Source organism: Lycorma delicatula, chromosome 2 (genome assembly GCF_047948215.1).
Source record: "Lycorma delicatula isolate Av1 chromosome 2, ASM4794821v1, whole genome shotgun sequence".
In the NCBI taxonomy this organism is placed as follows: Eukaryota; Metazoa; Arthropoda; class Insecta; order Hemiptera; family Fulgoridae; genus Lycorma; species Lycorma delicatula.
In genome coordinates this window covers 35251192-35278156 of record NC_134456.1, presented here as the reverse complement: position 1 = coordinate 35278156, position 26965 = coordinate 35251192, and the positions used below count along the sequence as shown (strand labels likewise).

General features: G+C 32.2%; 1 protein-coding gene across 1 annotated transcript; it reads right to left on the bottom strand.

The window, feature by feature from the left end:
• Window positions 1–26930, bottom strand: Ykt6 (YKT6 v-SNARE homolog). Its single transcript, XM_075358659.1, has 4 exons — window positions 26404–26930; window positions 18423–18523; window positions 5774–5944; window positions 1–434 (listed from the first exon to the last, which is right to left on the bottom strand). The coding sequence occupies exons 1-4, from the start codon at window positions 26591–26593 to the stop codon at window positions 294–296; spliced, it is 603 nt and encodes a 200-aa protein (XP_075214774.1). The 5' UTR covers window positions 26594–26930; the 3' UTR covers window positions 1–293.
• Window positions 26931–26965: the final 35 nt, after the last annotated feature.

Here is a 26965-nt window from a genome sequence, read left to right as displayed (position 1 = left end):
TTAAAAAAAAAAATTAAAATAAAATACATTATAAATATTCTTAGGCCATCCACCAGGGCTATGAGAACTACAAAAAGCCCACATACAGTACATATAATCTTACTTATATACATAAAAATGTATATTCAAGTACGATACAATAATAGTAATATCAACAACAATAATATATATACACATATAAAATAACCCTGACGGACAATAAGAATAGTAATCTTTTAATTTTAACAAAGTAATACCAGAAAAACTGGCATTCATTTTTATGTCACAGTAAGTCCTTTTATTCAACTGTTAATTTAACCAACATAACTACAACAAGAATTAGTCTTCCGTGCTGTTTTATAGAATGCTTTAGAATGTACACTGAGACCTTCTGATTTTGATACGAGATCATCCAATTTTTCACCTCTTTGAAGTACAGCATCTATTGTATTATGCTATGAAAAAAAACACATGAAAATAAATAATATACTATAATTTGTTACACAAAAGCGTGCAGCAAATCAAAACATGACATATGATGATTCTAATTTAATTTAGTGCAAGCCATCAGAGGAAAAACAGTTCTTTACTTTTAACATAAAAATGAACTAAAAGGAATAATATTTAATAAAAAAAATGGTAGATTGTAATAAAATATATATTTATCTGAAAAATAAAAATTTTAAGACTATGTACCGCTATATTAAAATTTCATCAAATAAAACTGTCTGTTGAATTATTGTTATAATTTCCCAAATTCAACACTATATCTTCAATAATATTTTCACACAATCTGTCTGCTTGCTTCCCATGCTTTTTTTTCTTTAATTACATGTTAAATGCAATTTTTCCAAGAATTTAAATCTACTCTATTAATACCTTCTATCAATACGTTTTTTACATCACTTAACTTAATATTGTGTTATTACTCCCAATGTAACAATTACCAATTTGACTTGTGCCCATATCTCTTCCATCAGGATATAAATTTTAATTTTATATTTTATTAGTTTTTTAACTAAAACCCAGTAATATAAAAAACTAGCATAAGTGGAAAATACATCTGATGCATGCTAAAAGCAAAATAAATCCACAATGTATAATAATCTAAAACCACATTAATAATCTAAATTAAAACAATTAAATTAACAACTTAACATATACCATATATGGTGTAAATAGCTGAAATATACTACAGTAAATATTAAATATCTGACTATAATAGCGGACAACCCTAAGCGATCGTAAAACATTCAATAAAATTGTCTCATTGTTTCTTAAGATATTTCAGACGTTTAGACTAGTTAAACTTCCAATGCAATGTTGGATAACACACACAATCCACAAGGATGTGCTGTACAGTTTGTTGGCAGTTGCAGCGAATACAAACGGGTGCATCGGTCTGAGTCATGAGATATCCATAAGTAAGCCTAGTGTGCCCTATATGCAAACAGCAAATAATAACCTCCTCTCTACAGTTATTCCTGCATGAAGAGCTCCAAGGTGATACAGTATTCTTAACAGGGTGAAGTTTACTGTTGATGGTAGCATTCCATTCCCTTTGCCGCTCAGCATCGATCAACCTCTTCACAAAATAGACAAGATCATCAGAAACAAAATTACTGAAAGGAGGCTGCAAACAAGCCTCTTTTACCATACTATCAACGCACATATTGCTTGAAATTTAAATATGGCTAGGGATCCAGCAGAAGCTCACAGTTGTTACACTGAGGCATTTGAGAGATAGACTGCATGTCACAGACAGCAGGGTGTCTGGAGTATATGTATTTAATCTCCTGTAAGACACTAGTGGAATCTGAACAGACAAGTACATTCTAAATGTTGGGGTAATTATATTTAAGGTCTCATTAATAGCATACAGCTTCGCAATGAAAACACTGATAATACTGGGAAGGCCAAACGTGTATTTTTTACTTTCTTTTTCTGTTTAGCCTCTGGAACCACCATAAGGTGTATTACTTCAGAGGATGATTCAGGTTGATATGAATGAATGTAAATGAAGTGTAGTCTTGTATAGTCTCAGGTCGACCATTTCTGAGATGTGTAGTTAATTGAAACCCAACCACCAAACAACACTGGTATCAATGATCTAGTATTCAAATCCTGATGAAAAGCTGATGTATGTTCTACTTCTTTCTTTTTTTTTGTTTAACCTCCGGATCCGCAGTCAAGCAATTCTTTCTGCAGAGGATGAGATGAGTTTTGTAGCATGTGTGAAAAATGCCATGCCTGACCGGGATTCAAACCCAGGACCTCCAGGTGAAAGGCTGAGATGTATGTTCTACTGCCAACTACTAAAGCTCATCCAACAGAATTAACGATTTTAGAGCTGTCTGTATAACATGGAGCAACAATAAGAACTGGAGGTAATTGATATTTAGAGCTAAGAAAAGGTGCTGAGCTCTGATGTCTAGCACAGCAGTAGATCAGTAGATCTCGGCTGTTCCTGGTATCAATTAAGATGAGGGTTAGAGAACATTGTATCAAAGGTTGGATTATTTCGTTGGCACTTTAATATGAGTTTGTAAGAGTAGATCATTTAGTTTGTCTATTCCAAGAGATGGCTCATCACTTTCCACCAGTAGACTTACCACAGGAACAAAATGCACCTATAGCAAGACAGATGAATGAATGATGCATTGCATTGAGCATTCTAAGAGTGGTTGATCGAATGGATGAATAAGCCGCACAGCTGAAGTCTAAGTGGGAATGGACCAGAGCTCAGTAGAAGTGTAACATACATAGTTCAATCAGCTCTCCAACGAGTGTTACATAAAACATAAATTGATGCTATGTAAATTGAAAAAACAACCACAAATAAAAAACACATAACAGGTTCTCGCATGCAGTTTGTTATACTATTTATGGCTAAGGCAAATAAGGTAACACTTAGGACACTTACCAGTGGTATTGCGTGGTCATGTCCTTTTCCCAGTGGTATTCCAAAAGTGTGAAACTTTCGAATATTGTTGTTCTAATTTGAACTAAAAAGGACTGACCACTAAGGAAACTCCTGATAAATGCAAGATTTCCTCGTATACCCCATTCATACAATGTATTTAGGATTCCTCTCCTCCAAGTCATGTTGTATGCTTTGTGCAAATTAAAAAGGCATTGGCATAGTAGAAAGGCTTTTTGAATAACAGATTACGCAGGAAAACTACATGATCAATAGCCAATCTACCATGGTGGAAACCGCATTATTCAGGGGCAATTAGGGTGTTTCTTTCAAGGTACTAGATGACAGTTTATCATTTGTTCCATTAACTTGCACAGGGTACTGTTCAGGGATATACGACAATAACTTGAGGGGCATGATTAATCTTTACCAGGTTTCGGTATGGGAATCACCGGTGTTTATGGGCAAGAATCTGGAAACAACTGGTCAGAGAATATTTCATTGTATACAGTAAAAAAGATGTTGTAATGCAGTATCCAGGAAGTGAAATAATATACTGAGCCTGATATTATCATTTCCAGGGGAAGTATCATGGAATTATTCAATGCATACCATAGTTCATCAAAAGAAAAAAGAATTGTTTAATTCATTTTGTGAATCTCCGATAATTAATAAAAGGCACACTTTATAGCTGCAATTTACACCTGATAAACTCAGGTGAAACTGACATAAAAATATCGCCAATCATGTTCGCAACATCAAATGGTGTCATTAAGGGAATGCCATTACTTTCTAGTCCAATCCGCTGTGGAGATTGTCGTGACCCACATATGGCCTGAACTTTTCTACTTCCAACTGATGTTGTTGTCCGAGTAATTGTATCCCATAATTAAGGCATGATTTTTGTTTAGCAAACCGAAACATTTTTGCTCTTTGATTCCAGAAGGCACAAAGCAATTCTGTCATAGGTCTGCGACTGAAATTACATAGACTTGTAACGATCCCCTTAGTGCACTTCTGCAGTCTTTGTCCCACTGTGGAACAACAAGACACTTTGGGTTTCCCAGATTTTAAAGGGATATATTGCACTATCGAGTAGCAGGCGTGTAAACTTGACAGTTTGGAGGATTGTGCTACACTCTTGCTGTCTTAGCTAAAAGAATCATTGTACTTGATCCAGTCTTCTACTAATTTGATCAGTTCTTTACATGATGCACATTCTTTCTCTTCTTGTATGTTATTTGAGAGGGCTTATATGAGATTCCTCATGGTGAGGGATTTTCTGTATTCCTAATGTGTCACCAGAAGACACTTTCTGCTCAGTACAGATTTTCAATAGTTTTTTCTTCCTTATGAAGGGAGCATTCCCAAAACCTTGTCGAGTGTGGGCATTTTAACACATTTCAGATACCCACAAGCTGTTATGAAGCTCTTATTTATTATGAAGGGAGAAATGTTTTCAAAGGATTTACTTTCCTCGTGTACCTCAAAACAAGAAACCATATACAAGAAAATTTACCAATCTCCATAACATTTCTAGCTTCCTTATCACTAGTTAAATCTTTGGCTGATGTCAAAGTCTCTTCAAACCTCCATTTTTGTTAGTTTTTTTAAGTGGACTAACAACCACCAAAAGATTTTTAATTGGGACTGTTGTATAGTTCCCACGAGTACCGGCGATATAAAAGACCACTCCAGGAGTGCGTACATTGTACTGGAGCCAGGGCTTCACACAACTGGGTTCACCCTGGTGCCTAAAAGACATCAACTGAGAATCACTATGTACAGCCATCTAACCATTGGCATGATAGTTTCCACTTTGGGTTACAGTTGCATTTTGTGTTGCAACACTACTGAGTGTAGGTGTAAGAAGAAACAGAGTAGGATGTAGTTGAGTAGTTGTGTAAGGGTATATGTTGCAGGTTGTGTTCTTGATATAGGGTAAAAGGTTCAGCAGCTCGGTGTGTAGTGGGAAGTAAAGATTCAGAGGCTAGGGTTGTGGGGAGCCGACAGCCTCAGGTAGTTAAAGAGTAACTCCCCATTGGGGTGATTTTGTTGATTTGTAATATGCAATTTTTCTTTTATTATTACATCCTTGAACAAACTATACACACATTTTATTAAGAAAGTTGAAATACATGATTTGATGGTAATGCAAGCATATTACATGACAACCATTGCTGGTCATGGAAAAGAACCAATTAAACTTAACCCAGTTAGAGTAAATAAACCACAGATAACCAAACCTACATGTCAAGATAAACTTTGTTTTATCTTTTATTTGGATCTGGAAGCCAGTGATCTAGAACTCACTTTACCAACTGTCACTCACTTTAAATAATATTAATCTTTACTTGGTAACTCTATGGCAATTCAGTATTTGATGTCTGTTGATTATTCTAGGATTAACTGCAATCTACTGTTCAGTATTAATAATTATTATAGATAAGCAAATGAAAATACAAACATTTTAAACTACAACACTAATACATTTCTATTAATGTATTACTGCAACTTTGCCGAGTCAGAATCATGAGCTCTACTGACTATTATGCTAGTCTGCTTTCATGTTTTAGGGCTTTGGCCAGAAAATGTAAAAATAAATTTAAATTGCCAGACTCCAGGGCACAAGTGATAGTAACTTGAACTTTCATCTGGAGGTCCTGAGTTCGAATCTTGGTCAGGCATGGCATTTTTCATATGCTAAATTTCCATATCCTACACACAAGCTTCAAGCCTATGTGGTGATATTATCAAGCAAAAGAAAGAAAAAAACAATTATTATAAGCAACTACTGATGAGATCAATATTTTTTATATCCTGTAAATGATATAAATCAAGGTAACATAGAAAAGTAAAATAATTAATACTAACCAAAATTATCTTGGTTTCTTCTAATTCATCTTGTATTTTTGTCATGGCATCTGCTTCATGTGGATTCTGATATCGAGAAAGGAAAAATGGTAATTGTGTGTAATTAATAGTAGCTTCTGTTCCGCCAGGCCATTCCGAGGCTGGAATTTTAGCAGCAAATTCATCAAGTACCTGAAACAAGATCATTTAAAATCTAATTAAAAGATACCTTTATATAAATACAAACAGTACGAACCCACTTTCAATTAACCACACATCTCAGGAATAGTCAACCTGAGACTGTAGAAGACTACACTTCATTTACATTTATACATCCTCATTCATGCTCTGAAGTAATAACTTGCAATGATTCCAGAGGCTAAATAGAAAAAAGAATATTATCACACTGTATCTGAATGGCTATTCAGAGATAACTGTTACATCTATGGTATAGACTATGTTGTTTTGAAGATAAAGTAATCAAAAAAACAAAATCCATTTCAGTTAATACCGAGTGATTCAAAAAAGACTTCATAACTTTAAAAGTATATAAGAATTTCCCACATTCACTTTGGTTTAGCTTCCATTTGAAATGCAACATATCTCACCTGAAGTCAATTTCACTCCAGACTGTAGCCAGCAAGTCAAGAGTTACCTCTGCAGCTGCAGTGCTAATTCAAAGTCTTAGCTCAACAAAATCAGCAGGCAAAATTGGTACCTGATCTTTAATGAAACCCCACAAAAAATAATCTAGCAGGGTCAAATCTGGGGAGCAAGATGGTCATGCAATTGGACCTTTATGACCAACTTACAGTCCTGGGAATTGAGTATCAAGAAAATCTCTAACTTCTAGCTGGTAATGCAATAGTACCCCATCTTGCTGACAGTAATGGCGTCCATCTTGATCATCATCATCTAAATTAGAAATTAAACAAATTTAATGCATGTCTACATAAAAAATATCATTTAGTTTCACAGCTGCTGCCTGGAGGAAAAATGGGCCACACAGACTTTGCTTGCTTAGGGCACAAAAAACCATTGAGCATAGGGCACAAAAACCATTGAGCTTAGGGCTATCACGAATATGCTGCAGAGATTCATGAGGGTTTTCACTACCCCATAGTTTGGATGGTTATATGGCACTTATGGTATTCACCTAACCACTAATGAAACGTTTACTCATCAGTAAAAATGTATTGTCTGCAATTTTATCTATCATTTTTACATAAAACTGCAGCCGAGCAACTCTGTTGTCATCTGGAATCTGTTGAATCATTGTAAGTTTATATGGCTTATGGCTTCAAGTGCAATTGTTTACATAATACGTGCCAAACAGCCGTTTGTGGAATGCGCCAGTCTTACATGACGCATGTCGAGTTCATTTCTTTGAACTACATGGAAAGCATTCTCTGAGTTGCTCTACAGCAGCTTCAGGGACATGTGGATGCCCAATGATTTTGTATGTTTAACAACCTGTTTCAATGAAGGTTTGGCGCCAAGAGTAAATTGTATGCCTACTAGGAAGTTCCCTTCTGCACTCTACGAAAGTTTTGTTGAACTGAAGTAGCTGACTGCAAACAGTGAGCACATTCGCATCAGTTAATGTATCCAATTTTAATAACACTGATGGCTGAATTCACTAATGAACTACTAGTCAAAACTTGATGTATTTTGCTATGAAATGAGACCTCAATCGAATGTTTAAGTTATTTAAATAAATTTTTATATGCTTTTAAAATTAAAAAAAACAATTAAAATAATATTGAATGTTACAGCTACAAATGAGAATATTCTGGGATAAAATAAAATGAAGAAAAAGATAAATACAGTACAGAGTATGTATGGACTGAACAATACATTTTTACTTACATTTTTGTGAATACTGTACTGTACTTTCATACACACTTTATTTCTAATGCTTTGTCGGTAGTCATTTACAATAAAAAACAGTTTCATTGCAATTGAAAATCTATTCATCGCTTTAATTATTTTCAGCTATAACCTTTTGCAAAATTTCCAAAAATTCAATGGCTGCTTGGTTATCTGCTGAACAAGAATCTCCTTTGATGCTTATTTGGTTTATGCTGTGATTTTCACTGCAGTAACCATCCATTAGATGCATTAAAGTAATCACCGTTGTTGAATGAATATTCAGGGCTTGAGCCTGAATAACTACTGGACCTGATAAAGGCACACTTTTACTACGCTTCTGCAAAAACCAAAGGTACAACATTCATCAACAGCATTAATATCACAAAAAAAAATGTTTCATATCAAGTCCTACGCCTTTATCTACAGCAGGGGGTTGGCAACACGGTGCCCATGGGTGCCATGGCGGCCTCGATGAGATTTTTATGTGCCCTCACAATATTAGATACCTATTAAGCCCAATTGGTGTCATATAATAATTACCACATTGGTGTCATATATATATATATATATATAAGACAATATAACTGCAATATAACTCAGTGTCAGCAAATAGCAGTCAAGCTCATACACTGACACACTTACTACTTAGCACATTGGAATATTATTGCTTCTGATAAATTTGGTAATATGTTACCATATTTTGAGTGTTATTATTATTGACTGTATTTTATTATTTATATATTATTAGTAACCATATCATGCAGGATAGTCGAGCTTTTCACTATCAAATATGTATCTTACTGGTTAAACAGATTTATAAATAACCCATCATGAATAATTGTAAAAGAAAAAGATTTTGTTTTAATGTTGACTGGGAAGAATAATTTTGTTTTATTGACTTTAAAGGAAAATGTATCTGCTTACTGTGTAATAATAGTGTGGGGCCCCCAATAACTTTTGAATTTATTTTGCAATCTTACTGACAAAAAGATTGCCGACCTCTGATCTACAGTATCAATAAAATAACAAAGTTTATCGTTCTCTCTTGTCCAGCTACAAATAGTTCCTTCAAGTATACAGAATTTTTCTGATACGCTAGCTTTAGACTGGCCCACTTTATTGACGATTTCAAGTTTTTGTCTTTAATGGAGTAGGTTTTTCATTTAGAAGATATTTCACAGATATTAAGGTATAAGAACAGAAAATTAAAATTGTGTGAGAAACAATTAGAACATAAACTAATCACTGGAAAAACTACTGTACACAGTATTGTCACTTTTGCTGCTCACTAAATAAATATATACAAAACTTTGAAAATGAAACTTAAAAAGAAAACCACAAAAGATTGGCTGTAGATGTAAATGATTCACAAATTTTACAAAACTGCACTTGTAGTTTAACTATGACTGTTGAATATGAAAAGGTTTTTAATTTCTTGGGTGCATAGCATCCTGTACTTTTATCGAATATGAATCATACATGAAACATTTCTAATGGAATAAAATCAGATTATAAAATATGAATTGTATTGAATGATGTCACAATATAATTTAAAGAGGAAGTGTAGATAAGGAAAAATATTAAGTAAACTTAAATTTCTGATATCATAATTTTATGTTTTTGTCATCCTGTTTATACAGTACAGCTACGTGTAATTTCACTGAGATATTAGCGAATTTATTTAAGCTAAATATTTACACGTAGTTAAAATTTGTTTGGATATACCTACTAAAAAGTAGAAATTTTTTTTATATCTTATAATAGTTCTTTTATTGAGGGACATACTTCTATCTATGTGAAATTCGTATCTGCATTTTAGTGGGGTCGAACTGTATTTACATATAAAATGAAAATGATGAATTACAGCTTTTTATTATATATGTTTTTCCAAGTGTGTGGGATTTACACTTTTTACAACTAATTTGTAAAATTTACATGTTTGCTACATTGAAAAATACCCTTCCTAATATGATCAGCATAATTGGATTTTGGTTTGTTTATTTGTTTGAAAGCATATTATTTTCATGGTGTCATAGCTCTAGAGCTATGCTGCAAGAAGGAAAGAATGGTAATCAGTCAAAAAATGGGATATGGGTTTTTTTTTGCATTTTTTGATGTTTTATGATCCATGGACCTCAAAAAACAAAAAAAAAAAAACGTGAGTAATGTTCGTACATATGTAAAAATAAAATAAAGTTGCACATGTGTGCAATGGCACATTTGAAGCTTAATAAATTTTGACTGGATAAATCAATTTTGTTAAAATTTTGTACAGAAACTCGTGTATTTGTTGGTATCAATAACTCCTGGGGGTGGGTTTTTTGGGATCAATTTTTCAAACATTACCCCACTTACATTAAGCTCTGCAAATGTGGGCATTTCTATCTTACCATTTTTAATATATCTTACTTTTAATAATATTAAAGTTTTAAATAACAAACTTTTAGTAATAATACTACAATAAAATTTCATCATAATCCACCCCATCATCAAAAAATAAATCTTAAATAACTTTTATTGGTTGTACGTTTTTTTTTGGTTGAATTTTTTTTAGTTTCTTCCCTTTAACATAAGTTAATCGAAAAAATTTCTAAAAGGTGATTTTTGGAGGTGGGGGAGCAGAAAAAATAAAAAGCATACTGATTTTTTTGTTGTAGAATTTTTATAACTTTTTCATTTATTTAAGCATAATTTTACAATAAAACTGCTTTGTAAATTGCTCACACCACAAAAATGAAATCTTAGGTAACTTTTTTTCATGTATAATAATTATTCTTCCACTCTATAAGAATAAATAACCAATGCCAGGAAAGAACTACAATTTTGTTGTCAAATTTTTTTTAAGTCTCTGTCATTCCTAAACAGAAATTTTTTACTATTTTGCCTCTCCGGGTCTTATTTTATAAATTTGTTTTATAATAAATATTAAAATCTGACTTTATTATTAATTCCTTTGCTTTTAGTTTTAAGAGCAATTTTAATGCTAAATATTTTTACAAATAAAATCTAATTGAGCATTAAAACATATCCTTACATTCATTTAAATTTTCTTTCTTTTATTATTGTGAATTAAAGTTAATAATGTTTAAATTGGGATTTATTAAATATTTTATATCTTTTACATTACACCAATTTTTGGCTGATATGTAACTTATTAAATTAAATTCTTCACCGAGCTCAACATTATCATCAATACAGATGTATGTTTTAGTATAAGTATATATAAAATTTTTAAGAAACCTATAGTTTTTAGGTAATATAAAATGCTCTAATTTGATTTCCTGTACACTACTAAATTATTAACAATCTACTTCTAGTCTGGATCATTCTGGGTTTCAATCCAGAGCTATAAAAATTCATCTCTTCTCTTGACATTAACAGTAATTGATGTAAAACATGTAATTGCATACATGAATAAATAAGTAAATATCTAATCCATAATTTTATTTTGTAGGCCTTTATAATACTGATATCTATAATATCTTCCATCTACAGCAAATATACTTTAGGCATTAAGCTACTTAAAAGCGAACTCACTGTTAAACCTTCTAATAAATAAGTTACCATCAAATATAAAGTAACTTGACTCATAAAGTTTTAATAATGATACATTCTCATTAGCAGTTAATTAGTCAGGCTAATCAATAGTTAACATTGATCAATTTACAATGTTTAGATTACATAATTTGTTTTCACCACATCTTAAAAGGTTTTTACACCTAAGGAACCCAAAAAACCAGATAGAAATTTCCCAGATGTTAATGTTTGTATGTATGTGTGTGTTTGGTGTTGGCATCTAAATCACCTTATATTTCCAGAACTACTGGACTGATTTTGACCAAACTTGGTCAGATTACTTCTATTTACGGGGAACTGATACCATTAAATTTTCAACTTAAAAGGTCAAGGGGGTGAGGCTGTAGAGCATGGTCACCTTCATAATCTTGAGATTTTGCTTAATTAAGGTTTTCTTTGGCACGTTTGTTAACTATTAAAAATTACAATATTTAAACAAATTTTTTTTTTGTTGGAAAATCGCACCTCCATCCCCAAAAAAGTGCCACCTACTGCACTGCTGATTCTTAGAAGCAATTTAATGAATTTAAATTAGATTAGTAATTCAAAAAACCTTGGGTATTCATAGTAACCTTGGGAAAGCATTCAAAAAATCTTAAAAAGTTTACAGTTCATCTGTAAAGTCTTTAACAGATGAACTGTAAACTTCATCTGTTTAGACTATTATTGTTTGATAATAATGTGAGCAGTAAAATAAAAAAAAAAAAGATTGATAAAAAACTATAAAATGAATGTCCGTAAAAAAACTATAAAATGAACATTTTAATGAATCATTTGATTCAATTTTAAGTAGTATATGACAGAATTTTTGCGTTGACAACATTTCAGCAAATGAAGTAACCTATATGGTTTTAATTTATTATCTACACGAAATAAAAAGTGAAATGAAAATTAAACATAATTACTCTCTATATTTTGTTTTTTATTTTGCCAATCATCTTTGTTTTCATTAGTTTAATTTCAGTTTCATCTGGATGCCCTCTTCTTTTAAAAAATTAAATTTAATGACATGGTATTTTTATTTAATATTGTCAATAAAAATATATTTATAATGATGGTACTATCAAGATAAATTGCATTAGAACATTCCACTCTTATCTAAGTAATAAATAATCTGCTAATTAAAACAAATAAATTAAAAATAATTATGTCTTTCAAGAAAAAAATATTTTTGAATATATAAAGCATATGTCATACAAACCAGTGCATTTAAAAGACAGTTAGAAGGCTATGTTTAGCAATAAAAGATCCTAGTGGTGTAGGAATGTAGCTAGAGAATAGCATGCATGTCTGTCAACTTGTTAGAAAGAGTTAACTTAACCCACATAAATTGGCCATGTCTGAGTTCGTTGAGGTGAAAAAGTCCAGGCGGAAGAGGAAGCTGGAGCCTGTTCCTTCGACCTCATCAGAGGAAGAGGCCTCAGATATGGATACAGGGTTACCCACCTGGGTTGAACCTAAAATTTTGTTGGAGGCGTTCAAAAATACGATGGGCAGACAAGGCAGTTCTGCCCCGCTGGATGTCTATAGGGGGAACATCCCTGTTCAGCAGGGGCACTTCCTGCACAGGTGAGTGGATTAGCCTAGGTTTTCAAATATTCTTGTGGCCAGGCTCCGAGTCTTTGCTTGAAGTCTGGACGAGTCCCTGTTAGACGACCTGGCAGAGAATTTTTTTTCTGCAGTAGTTGAAGCCACTGAGCAACTGATTCCCAGAAACACAGGTCAAGAGAGAATAACTGGATAGTGGACTCGGGACTTGAACACGATAAAGCAGATTGTAGGTCGGCTCAGGAGAGCTGCACAGCGTGAGGGTGACCCTGAACGGTGTCAGTTTTGCTTGCGAACTATTGTTGGAAGAGGACTGAGTATTTTCATAGGGTTAGGTCTTCTAAGTGTGATTCCTGGTGCTCATTTGTACAAGAGTGGGGAAGTAAAAACCCATAGGGTGTTGTCTACAGAGCACTTGGTCATAAGCAGTAAAAAAACATTCTTCTGTCAGCTGTCTTGATCCAGGATGGAGTTGTTACAGACAAAGATCGTGTCCTCACTCTTCTGATGAACGATCTGCTTCCAGATGATACTGAGGTAGGTGAAACTTCGTAACATCGACGTGTTCGCAAGGAAGTCGTAGGTTTTCACTCTGAGAATTTGACTTCTGAGATTACTGAGACGGAAGTCTGCAAAGTAATTTGTAGTCTGGCTAGGAATAAAGCCCCTGGATATGATGGTGTCACAGTGGAGCTCCTTGTTTGCACCTTGCCAATGATTCTTGGTCCTTTTGGGGTTTTTAATAGAATGCTTGCTGCTGGATATTTTCCAGCATGTTGGAAACGTGGTGTGTTGCGATTGCTCTTCAAAGGTGGCGAAAAGGATCCCACTATAAGTTCTTTTTACCGTCCTCTGACGCTCTTGCCTCTAGTAGGTTTTTGAGAGAGTCTTGTACTTCTGCATTAATTCTAGGTTGACTTCTAACCATATGCTGATAGATGATCAATACGGTTTTCACCTTGGAAAGGGCACAGAGGACGCAATACTTAAGGTAATGGATCTGGCTTCATCCAGCGAGTGCAAATATGTATTTGGCGTCTTTTTGGACATATCCGGGGCCTTTAATAACTCGTGGTGGCTCTCTGCCTAGTTTCAACTTAGCAGCATGAGTGCATGCTAAGTGAGATTATAACTCTCTCAAGCTACTTCAGCAATAGAACCATCATCCTTCATGACAGCGGCTCAGAAGTAGGAAAGACCCTATCAAAAAGTTGTCTACAGGGCAGTGTTCTAGGTCCACTCATCTGGGTCGTTGAGTACCACTCTTTCATGTGATTGCATATGCCCAGTAGCTGCTGCATCATGGCTTATGCTGACGATGGGTTGCTGCTGATCGAGGGCAACTCGTGTGCTGAGATAGAGCTCAGAGCAACACAGGCATGTGAGGTTCTCAGGTTGTGGAGTCTTCAGCATAAGATGATTTTCAGTGCGGAGAAAACCACTATGTTACATAAAGGTCGTCTAGCCACGACCCATCACCTGTGGGTTGTGATTGACAGCTTTCCAATTAGGTATGTTACCTTTCGGAAGTATCTAGTTGTTATCCTTGATGAAAGGCTTCAATTCAAAGAGCACCTTCAGTTTGTTGCAAAGAAGGCCATTGATGTCTTCTTTGGTGTCTGTAGAGTCATTCATCCTGATTGGAGGTTGAATTATCATACCAGCGTATTCTTTACAAAGGTGTCTGTGAGACCATTATGTTGTATGCTGCACCCATCTGGGCTCATTGTCTACAATTCCAATGTTATAGGGATATTCTTTTACGAGCCCAGCTTGTTCTATTGTTAGCTGTTGTCGGTGGCTACAGAACTTTCTCGAGAGAGGCAATCTCTGTAATCGCCGGCATTAAACCCCTTGATATTCAAGCGTACATCTCCAAGAAGGAAGGCCTTCTTACTTCAGGGCATTGAAACTGAAGACCAAGGTTTTGACTCTTGGCAATCCAGGTGAGACGATTCTTCTACAGGTTTATACACGCATGGTATCTTTCCAAATGTTAGGGAGCTGCGAGCAATTAGTTGGGTTTCCCCAAATTGGTATACAACTCAATTCCTTTCAGGACATGGTACCTTTAGGAAAAGTTTCGCTAGGTTTGATTTGGTTGATTCAGGCTTGTGCCCGGGCTATTGCTCCCTAACTTTCCAAATGTTAGGGAGCTGCGAGCAATTAGTTGAGTTTCCCCCAATCGGTATACAACTCAATTCCTTTCAGGACATGGTACCTTTAGGAAAAGTTTGGCTAGGTTTGGTTTGGTTGATTCAGGCTTGTGCCCGGGCTATAGAGTCGATGACACCACACCATGATTTATGTCTGTCCCTGATATGAGGCTGAGCATACCAAAGCTGTTAGGGAACTCAAGAGAGTGGATTCATTCTTTGATCTGCAGGTCAATTGGAAGAGACTTGTAGAGACTGGACTATTGTGGCTGGCTTCCTCCATTTCCTTGCTCTGAGCAGAGCAATTGAAGCAATATAGTAGCACCCCAGGTGGCTAGGCAGTTTGATTGGCCAGAGGTAGGTGCAATGGCATCGAGCCACGGTTAAATAGTATTAGTGGTGATTATTTTTTATTGTTTAGCTGTTGGCGGAACGGCAACTGCACTGCCAAGGGCACAGGTTACCATGCAGCTGTGAGATGTAGCGGCGTTTTGACACGAGGGCAATTTTGAACGAGCACACAACTCTGTCGGTGGGATGGCAACTCCATTGCCGAGGGCATGGGTCCCATGCAGCCATGAGGTATAACGGCATCTCGACGATGGTTGAAAGCAAGTAAATGTCACGCGGGACTCTGCGATGTAACTGAGTGGGAGTAGGAGGTCTGTCCGCCTCTCCCTTGTAGACCATACTGGAGTCAGTAAATTAACTTAAGTCTGGGGTATGTACTAAAGTTGAGTTCATTAAGGGAATCAAGACTAAATTTGTTGTTGCAAACAAAATTTTTTGGTGGTATGTTGTTAAATTTGCCTTGAATCTCAAGACATTTACAAGAAATTGGCTCAATAAAAGTAGAACTAGGTGTGGGATTCGTGCTTCCATGAACTCGGTTAGCTAGTTCAAACGGAAACGATGTAGGACATTCAAGATGTCCGGACGAGGCCTACAACGAAGGAAAAAGTTCATAAAAAGTTCATAAATCACAGATCTAAATGTCTACTGAGGCATTTACATCGGTGGCATCTCAATTATGTTAGGCTTACTAGTATGAGATGTAAAAAGTCAGATGGCAAAAGGCGACTCCTGTTAAAGCCCATCAGGGCTAGGAACTTAGGGATCTAGGGGGGGGGGGGATGGCGACCGGAAGCGTCACAAGGCGGCTGTCTTCCCCAACGGGGTTGGGATGGATAGCCCATATAAATGTCATTATAACTGGGATTTTTTAAATAAAGTTAATCAAGGACAGACCCATAACACTTTCATGAGGGAGTGTGGAGACTATTCTGGAGGAATGTCATCTGTATCCTGTTCAAAAAACCTTGAAATATTTCTAAATTACATTTAATTATACAAAGAGTTTACTTGTCTGAGGTAATCTCAGAAAATACTGAACTGATCTTAGAAAAAATTATAACCACACTTAACAATCTAATTTCAAAGATGTAATAATCATATAAATAAATTAAAATATACATATATTTAGTATTTAGAACTATTACTGGAATGTAATGCAATAATTCTAGGGAATGATATTTTACAATGAAGCCTTTATTCTTTAAGTAATTTTTCTTTACTCTTATACTTACATTGTTAGAATGAAGTCTAATGTAAGTCTTGAACTCACTTCATTACAATAAACATGTAATGAAAAGTCTCTGTGTAGAATTCGCTCTGTTATCATGTATACATAACACTGTTCCTAAATTTTGTACTGGAAGGTATATCCAAAATAGTAATATAGAAAGAATTTCTATATGTATAATAATTATATTAAATGTAAATAAATTTGTTTTTTTACAAAAGAATTGTTATAGACTTAACTATATATATATATGTAAAATTAAAATAATTGTGAGAAAACTGTCTGATCCACTGACTCTGGAAACATATTCTTTGGGCCTGGTATGGGTAATATCATTATGTTTAGTAAGAGTAAAAATAATCATAAATCCTTTCCTGGAACCCCACATATTAACAAGGGGAAATATTACATTTTAATTATTCTCCTTTAAAATGTCTCTATTAAAATACTTAGTGATGTTATTAAATAGATTCAGAACCTATTGCCCCAAGACCCTCTACCTCCATAAATTAACAATATTGGAATATTGAAAGTTTGAATACTGAAACTTTTCTTTAAAAAAACGAAGTATTCTTCTACAACTCAGTTAAAAACTCGAACAGTCATCATATAGTTCAAGGTCCCGCCAACCTAGGAAAAAATTAAATATGGCTATTTAAAATGCATTTAGTGCATTTAGGAAACTGTTACAGATTTTATATTTAAAAACTAATTCTATGTTTGGAAACATTTAAAAACCAACCAAAGCATGTAAAAGAGGTTCAGGGGTAAATTCGTGAAGCCTGCTAGACTCTCTAGCTCTCATCCATCAGTTAACAAAAACAGAAACAGTATTTTCAGTAATACTGAAAATACTTTAAAAAAATATTCTATTATAATCAATGAAAATCCAATGAACACGTAAATTTTTTTTTTTTTGAAGTGATAGAACATACCAAGTTTATACTAATTTGTTTACTTAAAAAAAAGCAAATAAAGCATAAGAAATATTTCATTTTATTATCCTATTATGGAGAGGTATTCTCATATGTATACTGTTAAGAATCAGTTAACTTCTACTCATCATCATATAATAGTAGTGAAAAACAACAAAAAAACTTTCATGGTAATCTGCACTTGTTCAGTGAAATTCTTTTTTCATGATTACTTGCCCAATATTATGTTCACAAAAAATCTCAAGTTTCAAAATATTATAGGAGTATTTAAAATAATTTTTATTAAGAAGCTCACTTTTTTAAATTGAATTGAATGATCCCTTCTGAAGATAACAAAAGTTAGTCAAAATTGTGATTTGTACCTGTTTGGTCTAATACATTTTTTTTTTATTTGAATAAATGTAATTTTTTCTCTGATTAGGGGCTAATAATATATGCAATACCCAGATGCAACTGTGTATAACCTGTATATTTTATAAAACTATGCTATTATAAGAAATTAAATACAATAATAGGCAGCAAAATATTTAATTAACTGGATCTGATAGTTCATTTAATTTAAAAAAGTCAGAAGCAGTTTTCCTTTAGATAAGTAAGATTTAATTGGAATTTGTAGAAAAGTCATTCAAGATAAGACTGACATTAATTTATTGTGATCCTGTAATATATTGGATATTAAAATATGAAATGCTTATCTTACAGTGAAGAATATAGTTCACTCAATTATTTTAATTTTATTGTATATTTTAAAGCTGTCATATACCAAGAATAAGCTATTATGAAATATTGCACTGCAATATTAAATATTGTCTTATGTTCTGCTCTAACCTGCTTTGTGACATAAATGCGAATGTCACTAATTTGTAGCAAGCTGTAATGGCATAATCATCATTATAAGTTTTTTACATGGACTAATTACTTAGAAGTCAATGACTCTTAAGTATTAAAAGAAAAACAAAATAATTTTACTGGTTTTTTAGGACGTAGGTACCAATCATTACCTTGGTTATTAAAGTATGCGCAACTCTATGAGGGTATTCATGATCAGATATCAAGACTCCAGCCAAATTGTCTGCTCGTACATATACATGACACGTGTATTCTGTAAATGAAATTCAAAATTATTTATTCTGTGCAATAATATATCATGTAGCTATAACTAATTACACTAACTACAGAAAAAATATAGATCATATATAAGTGTTGCTAATTTTTCAAATCTTTCAGAAGCCTGTTTTTTCTTTTTTTTTTATAGAATTAATATTATTATTTTAAAAAGTTGTTTAAAAATTGTGAAAAGGTTATTTACAACAAAACATAATTTAAAAAAATTGGGAAATGCTTCTACATAACAAATTAAAAAAAAGAAAAAGAAAATTGATTAAAATACATCCAAAATTGCCTAGTTTTATATCTGTGTCTTTCTTTAAAAAATATTAATAACTTCTTATCAAGATAAGATAATGAATCTGAACTTGGAATTTGTGAAACTTTTAAGCAGTATACATAAAATATATATATATATATATATATATATATTTTTTTTTTTAATTACTAAAATAGTTGAATATCTTTGAAAACTTAAAAAAAAAAAAAAAAAATGGTAATGAACAAAAATATTAATTTCTAATGTAAAGTAAAAAGTTAATATATCTTATTTGCTCTACCATAACAAATAAAATATTTTCTTTGGTATTATTAATTCAAATGTTTTTCTTTTTTAAATTTTATTGCAAAATAACTAGCTTTAAGAAATTCAGTTTTCAAATGGTTACAATTTCAAAAACTACACATTTATAACATTTTATATTGTACAAAAAGCAATTACACATGATTATGCCTAATTTGGAATCAAAACCTTATTCGGATGTAAAATTGTTAATTTATTTTTAAGGAAAAATATAGAAATGGAAAAACCAAGCACTTTTATTTAAAAGGACTAATTAATTAATTAATTTACTTGTACAAAAACAGGCTGATGCCCAATAACAGTCTTTATGATGAATGATAATAGATTTTTGTAGTAGATTAAAAAATGTTATGCCTAACTGAATGTGAACTCAAAACCTCTGAAAGAAAATTAGATATGCTACCACTCTATCACAGGTATTGATGTCACTGGATATACTTTCTTCAGTTTGATACATAATTGTTTCCTAAAGTTGGGTTGATCTTTTGTTAATACTAATTGTTTAACAATTAAAAATGCAGCATCGATCAATTGTTTCACACTGTTTAAATATTTAACTATTAGTATTTACTGTAAAAAGTAAACAATATAACATGTTCCTTAGAAATACCACACTCATGGTGATGCAGTGCTTTCTGAAAATTAGAATAAAACGAAAAACTAAGATAAAGGTTAATTTAACTTAAAAAAAAAATTTATTTAAAATAATTTTGATTTTCAGGAAACCACTTTAACCACAATTTTTCAGTTAAGGAAACCATTTTGTTTTTCAGTCAGATAAAGAATGGGGATAAATAAAATTAGAACATGGCAGTAGCACGCAAATATTATTTAGTAACAGTAATTTTAATTTTAAAAAAAATATCTGTACAATTTGTGAATATTTAGTAATTAATATGTCCTTTATTCTTAATCGCTAGACATACACGATTTGGCATTGATTCAACAAATGTACTAGATATTTTTTTGATTTCTTCATCATGAAACCATACCGATGGTACCATTTTAATGAGGCCAATTTTTGTGGTACAATTCATTTTAGAGAGTCGTTTTTTGACTTTTGCCCAAATATTTTCAATTGGGTTTAAGTCTGGGGAGTTGCCTGGCTGCAGAAGTACTTAAATGTTTGTTCTTCAAAACTTTTTTCCACTTTTTTGATAGTATGGCAAAACACCACATCTTGTCAGAACACTCCTTTGCCTTGTGGGAATTTGTTTTGAAGTTGTGTCACAACTATTTCCTTCAAAACCTTGAAATATTTATCACTTTACAATGTGTCATCTATTGGAAGTAATGAAAAAGAGCCTTCAAATGTGAAACAAGCCCTAAAAATTTTTTTCTGGGAATGTTTAACTGATTCTTGGATATGAGCTGATGATGTATTTTCATATGCCTTTTTCTAACAAATGGAATCCTTTCCATTTAGATAAAAATTGACTCGTCAGAAAATATAACATTTTTCAGTTTTCTCTGGTCCAAAGCACATACTAGTGCTTTGGCTCACAAGAGCCTTTTTTTCAATTTTCTGGTGTCAAAAGCTGCTATTTAGCTGGGTGACAAGCTTTCTGACCAGCTGCAAGAAGTCAGCATCTAACGGTTGTGATGTGTAAATCTGTTCCACTGGCTGCTAATTCTCGATTTAAGTCCACAGAAGGTAATTTATCAGGTTTACATTTTCTCACTAATAACTGATCTTGTGTTGGAGTAGTTTTTCTTTTATGGCCACATTTGTCTTTCCTTTGAGGTGAAAAAGAACAGTTTCTTTAAATTGTTTTAAAATAGCATTCACTATCCCTAATCCAACGCCACAGTCAGAAGCTATGTGTCATTGTGTCATAATAATATGCTCAGAAAGAGAAACAATTTTCGAACGCTTTCTTGCAATTATGTCAATTATTTTATGTTCAAGATACACAGAACAAAAAATACAAAAAACAGATCTTGTAATAAAAAACGGAATAAACTTCCACAAAACACAATTTATAACATTAAAATTCCTAAATAACCTCACATTACACAGATAATTTAAAGAATGTGTGGAGTCAGTGTAGCCACAAGAAATAAACAAAAAATTCCTTGTGTTTTGATTACTTTGCATGCTACTGTACAGTAACAATAATCTGAAGATAAATAGCTCAGATATATTGATTGATAATAGAATATACAAAATTGGTATTTAACATATTAACAGAGGAGTTACTTGAACTATTTATAAGTTATATGAAAAATTACTAATAGTTTTTGACATTTAACAGATTAGTAGTTAACTGAGAATGACAAAAATTCTTTATAACATGAGAGAATTTCTATGAAAGGGAAAGGCCATGAATACATAATTTTGATACATAAAATTTTTTTGGTTTTTTCCAGACACACAATGAAGATTCATTATTAGTGCCTGGAAGCAATGCTTCTAAAATAAACAAATTAATTCAATATAACACCAACGCTATGCATCACAAACATACAAACTAAATAACAATAATATAAAACATATAAAAATGACAATCAAAATGCACAACATAAGCAAAATAGTAAAAATATAATATACATTATAAAACACTAAAACAGATTACAATAGTTACTAAATATTTGAATACAAAAGCATGTCATTAAGAAATAACATTTGATAAGATAGTCATATTGTTCCCTAAAATATTTTGCATGTTAGCTACTAATTTAAATTTCCAACGCAATGCTGCATAAGACATAGTCCACATGAATGTGATATACAGTTAGTTAACAGTTGGGTGAACACAAATGGGTACTCATCATTCTAATCTCTTCTCGATGATTATTCCTGCATGAAGCTTCACGATGACACATTGATCTTAACTGGACAAAGTTTATTACTGATGTACCATTGCATTCACTCTGCTACTCATTATGAACCACTCTGTTCAGAAAAACAACAAGATTGTTCAAAACAACATGATTAGTGTAGGCTGTGCAAACAAGCTGCTTTTGCCGCACAATCAGCATGTTCATTTCCTGAAATTCCAATATGGCTGGGGATCCAGCAGAAGCTCACACTTGTGTTACGATGAGTCATTTCAGAAATAAATAACACACTGTATATCATAGACAACAGGGTATTCAGAGTACGTGTCACTAATCGCCTGCAAGGCACTCATGTAATCTCAACAGACAAGTATGCATCAAAATGTTGGCCTAAGGATATTTAAGGCCTTATTAATAGCATACAGTTCCGAAACTAAAACACTAGTGATGCTGGGAAGGCCAAACATGTAAGTTCTACTGCCAATCTCAACGAATAGAATAATTGTGTTTAGAAAAAATTATAAATATAACAATTGATCATCAAAAGGTAAAATAATGTAAACGTTATCTGTCATGTCAGTATGACATGTCTCAATTGTTATAATAATAACTGAGTAATAACAATTTTGATTTTAAGATTTCAAGTTAGTATAATTAATGATATTTGACGTGAATTATAATTATAACACATCAATGTTCCTGAGAATTGATCTGAAAGCACTCAAAGTTAGTATTAAAGATTGTTGGTATGTGGAAACTATTATATAAATAAATTATCTACTTGTATGTTTACTTTTATTCAGGACTGTGGGTCCTGAACAACAACAAAACCATGTGACTGACTTCCTGTTAATGTATAAATACTGAAATAAGAAAATTGTACAGTTAAAAAAAAAAAAAGAAAAAAAAGGAATGCAGTTACATCCAATTATCTCTTGTACAATGTATCTTATATATCCAAGTACGAGAGAACTATGAAAAGTTTTCTTATTCTGCCTGGTATTAAAACTAATTGAAAAAAGTATTGTTACTAAATTCACAAACAAAATTGAAACAAGCAAGCGTTCTTTTAATATATGCAAAAAGAAGAAGATTTTATGACTAAATATTTACAAGCACAAAAATAATGCTAACAAATTGTGTAATAGGCAAAAAAAATGCAACATTTAACTTTCATCATTTAGTAAATTATTTAATGGCTATGAAAAGTTAAAAACTGGATCTATTACAAAATAAACACCACAACATTTAATGTGAAGCTATTACTGTTTTATGTCAGTAAAATTATTCAGTAGTATTTTCAAAAAATAATTTTCTGTTCTCGCAAAAACCTAATAAAGGGTAACTATAAAAAATGAAATAAATTGTAAAAATTATGTACTAAAAATTCTCCTAACTCAAGCTGTGATAACAGATTTCATGAATGTAAGTTAATCTGTTCCAAGTTATAAAATAAAACAGACATCAATACGCATACCTGTTATAAATAGAATTTTTTCTCTTTTTATATTTTTAGCATCAAGATACCTCAAAACATGCAGAAATAAATGAATTTTGAGGATTTATTTACCAACAGCAGCAGTTATTTCTTTCTTTAATATGTAAAAGGTAAGATGGTAAAAAGGAGTAATGATTTTACATTCCGTTGGTCAATTGGTATATATATTTTTGGGTCTTTTCTCTTTTACATTTAACACTAAAGTTTTATTGTAACTTAGCAAACAGAAAAAAAGGTTAATAATGAAAAGTAATGTTTCATGAAATGTGCAAGGCCCTCAATTATGATAGTATACTTTTTGAGACTATGAAAACAAGGAAATTATTGTTTCAACTGGTAACATTAATTCATCTAAATAAACCCTCTTTCTTAGTTCATATTGAAATTCTATACGTATATTGATTATACCAAATGTGAGATATTACTGTATGAGTCATAATAATCACATGTGCAACATACATTTGATAAGTATGTACACTTATCATATAAAACATGTACTTATGTTTTCGTTGAAAAAACAAAACATTATTTACTTGTAAATGATGTTATAAAAGTTTTTAATTTCTTAAAAATAAATTAACTCATAATTTATTATATGAATCAGATATAAATGGGCAACAAATTTTTTTTTCTTTTTAGACATGCTTTACAAAATTTAAAACAACACAAATTTATATAGGCTTATACTTGCATATACAAATTATTAACACTAAATATCCACATTTAAACTGTAAAAGGAACACTGATTATATAGAAAGAAATTGCACTTTCAGATACAGTAGATTTAGGTTAAATATACAATAACATAACATTTTATAACAGATTTATATACAATTACTTAAAATACAACACAATACAATTTACATATTAAACAGGAAATGTATATAAAAAAAATGTAAGCAAGAAATACTATTACATATAAACTTTTTTAAAAATTACATAAATCTTAAGCCAGCACAAAAAACTGTACTGAAGTACCTTACTTCTAATAAGTTTTATTATATATCTTCAAATCTGGTCTACACAACATAAAATTAAAGTTAGTTATGCAATGATTTTATCTGACAAATGAATACTTTCAATAACACACAATATGAACTACATCTCCACTTTTTAAACTAAGTAAAAAACATATTTATTATTACTTACTTTAATAAACAATAAAAAATAAGAGATTAATTACAACAATTTCAATGTGTACAATGGTAAAAAGTAACAAATTATTTCTGGTAAACTCATAAACAGTTAATATAAAATATATTTAAAAAAAAGAAATGATAAGAATAATAAATATGCTTCAAAAAAACATTTAAAAAAATCTATTTCAATTCTTTATACAGTACTTTAGAAATCTGGTAACAAACAGGTAATTTGAATCTAAATGGTTCATTCAGACTATCCTTAACATCCCCTATGAACAATGTTAGATCCAGCATAAGTGTGTGTACAAAAGGTTTGTACAATACAAGAATTGTTGATGAGCGTGCACAAAATTTAAACAAATAATACTTTCTTTTTCCTGTTTAGCCACCGGTAACTACCGTTTAGATAATAGTTCAGAGGATGAATGAGGATGATATGTATGAGTGTGAATGAAGTGTAGTCTTGTACATTCTCAGTTCGACCATACCTGAGATGTGTGGTTAATTGAAACCCAACCACCAAAGAACACCGGTATCCACGATCTAGTATTCAAGTCCGTGTAAAAATAACTGGCTTTACTAGGACTTGAACGCTGGAACTCTCAGTTTCCAAATCAGCTGATCTGGGAAGACATGTTCACCACTAGACCAACCCGGTGGGTTTAAACAAATAATAATAAACAGAGACAAGTGCACAAATATATAAAATTTCATTATACAAACTTTACTGCACATGAGAAAGTAAAAATACAAACAGCCATGGTATGTATGAAGTATATGTACGTACAGGGACTGATGGAGTTTTATTTAATAAGCACTTCATCTCCAGGAAAGGGACCTTGCTTCTTTGAATTGCCATTGATGGACTACTTACTCGCAGAGGTACAGCAAAACAAGGCAAATGGTCTAATATAAAGTATTTTAAGGCCAACTTCAAGAGGAGGATGGACTAAACAGTTATCTGTAAATGGGCTTTCACTCATTTCTATTAGTTCTGGGGATTAATGTTGTTTTTCCCCATCCCAAAATCTGTGGAGGTAAGAAACAGAACTACACCCATTCAGCCTAATCCCAAATGAAGAGTACACATCATGGTACATAATATGAAATTTTTGATTACAAAAAAGTTTAATGTGTTAGTTTACATACTACCTCAGAAATAGTCAATCAAGACCATCTGCCTATGTGAAATTACGTTCATACCTCATGGTAAGGTTGAAGAAACTCAAAATTGTTATAATATATGAATAAAAACAGAATGCATGTATGATTCCAAAAAATAAAATATAAGTAACTGCTCATACTGTATTAACTAAACATTCAATCCATACTATTTCAGTTTTTAATTTTATGATTGCATCTTTACACATATACATACATACTGCAAGTATACAAGGAAGATAAGATGGATGAAATAAATCATCTATCATTTGCTAATAATTTTGAAGTGAACCAGTAAATGGATGTCTAATCAAGCTCCCAAAGTCGTATGTCAATCATTCTAGTAAGTAAAATCTGTAATAAAAAGGCAACTTAATTTTATAAGATATTAACTTAGTTCCTTGATTAGCTGAGGGATAAAACAAATATAAGCATCCACTGTGGTGAAGGTTTTGGATATATACTCTGGTATCTGTTGAAGTTTGACTGACACAAAAATTAGTTTTACTGAAAAAAACATTGTGTCTTCTTTAAAACCTTGCACAACATTTTTTTATGTTAATCAACAAACAATGGTCAAACCATACAAATAAAAGGAAAAAACTCGTTCGATGCAGAACCAACCAAATCTTCAATGATTAATTCAGTTTTTAAGATAGTGATCGACATTAAAGAGTAATAGTTACAAATTAAAACAAAAAATCGCTAACCTCCTTCTTTGACAGACTGTCTTGCAGCAGCTTGCGTTCTTTCAACAATTGTTTTACTAACGAATGCCATAAATTCCTGAACACTTCCACGTTGAAAAAAGCCAAAATAAGTGAGGTCGTAAGCACTTTTTAACCAGATTGCACTATTAATGCCTTTATACAGGACACTCAAGGAAAACAACTTAACCATGACTACAGATCGTAAATTATCTGTAAAGAGGAATTTTATATTTTCAAGCACTACAAAATTTCAAAATTACGGAAAACTACGCTTTCTCTCAACAAACGTAACGAAAAATATGCTACAGTACACACATATATATATATATATATATATTAAACAAAATCAATAAATAAAATGACTTTCACTGAACTTTCTCGTGCAATTTTTCAACACGTAATCTTCTTAACAATAAATAGAACCTAGAACTCTAAGGGTTTAATTTAATAAACAGCAGAACGAAGATCAGTATTAACACATATTTTCAACAAAACAACTTCTCTTGTAGTCATACTCAGCTGTTAACAAGAAGAAAGCAGTGATGTAGGGCAATTTTGTTAA

Coding starts and splice junctions, on each gene's coding strand:
- Ykt6 (XM_075358659.1), bottom strand. CDS start 26,593: ATGGTTAAGTTGTTTTCCTTGAGTGTCCTGTATAAAGGCATTAATAGT. Junction 18,524..26,403: donor ACAGTCTGTCAAAGAAGGAG/GTTAGCGATTTT, acceptor TTTCATTTACAG/AATACACGTGTCATGTATAT. Junction 435..5,773: donor AAGAAACCAAGATAATTTTG/GTTAGTATTAAT, acceptor TTTTTTTCATAG/CATAATACAATAGATGCTGT.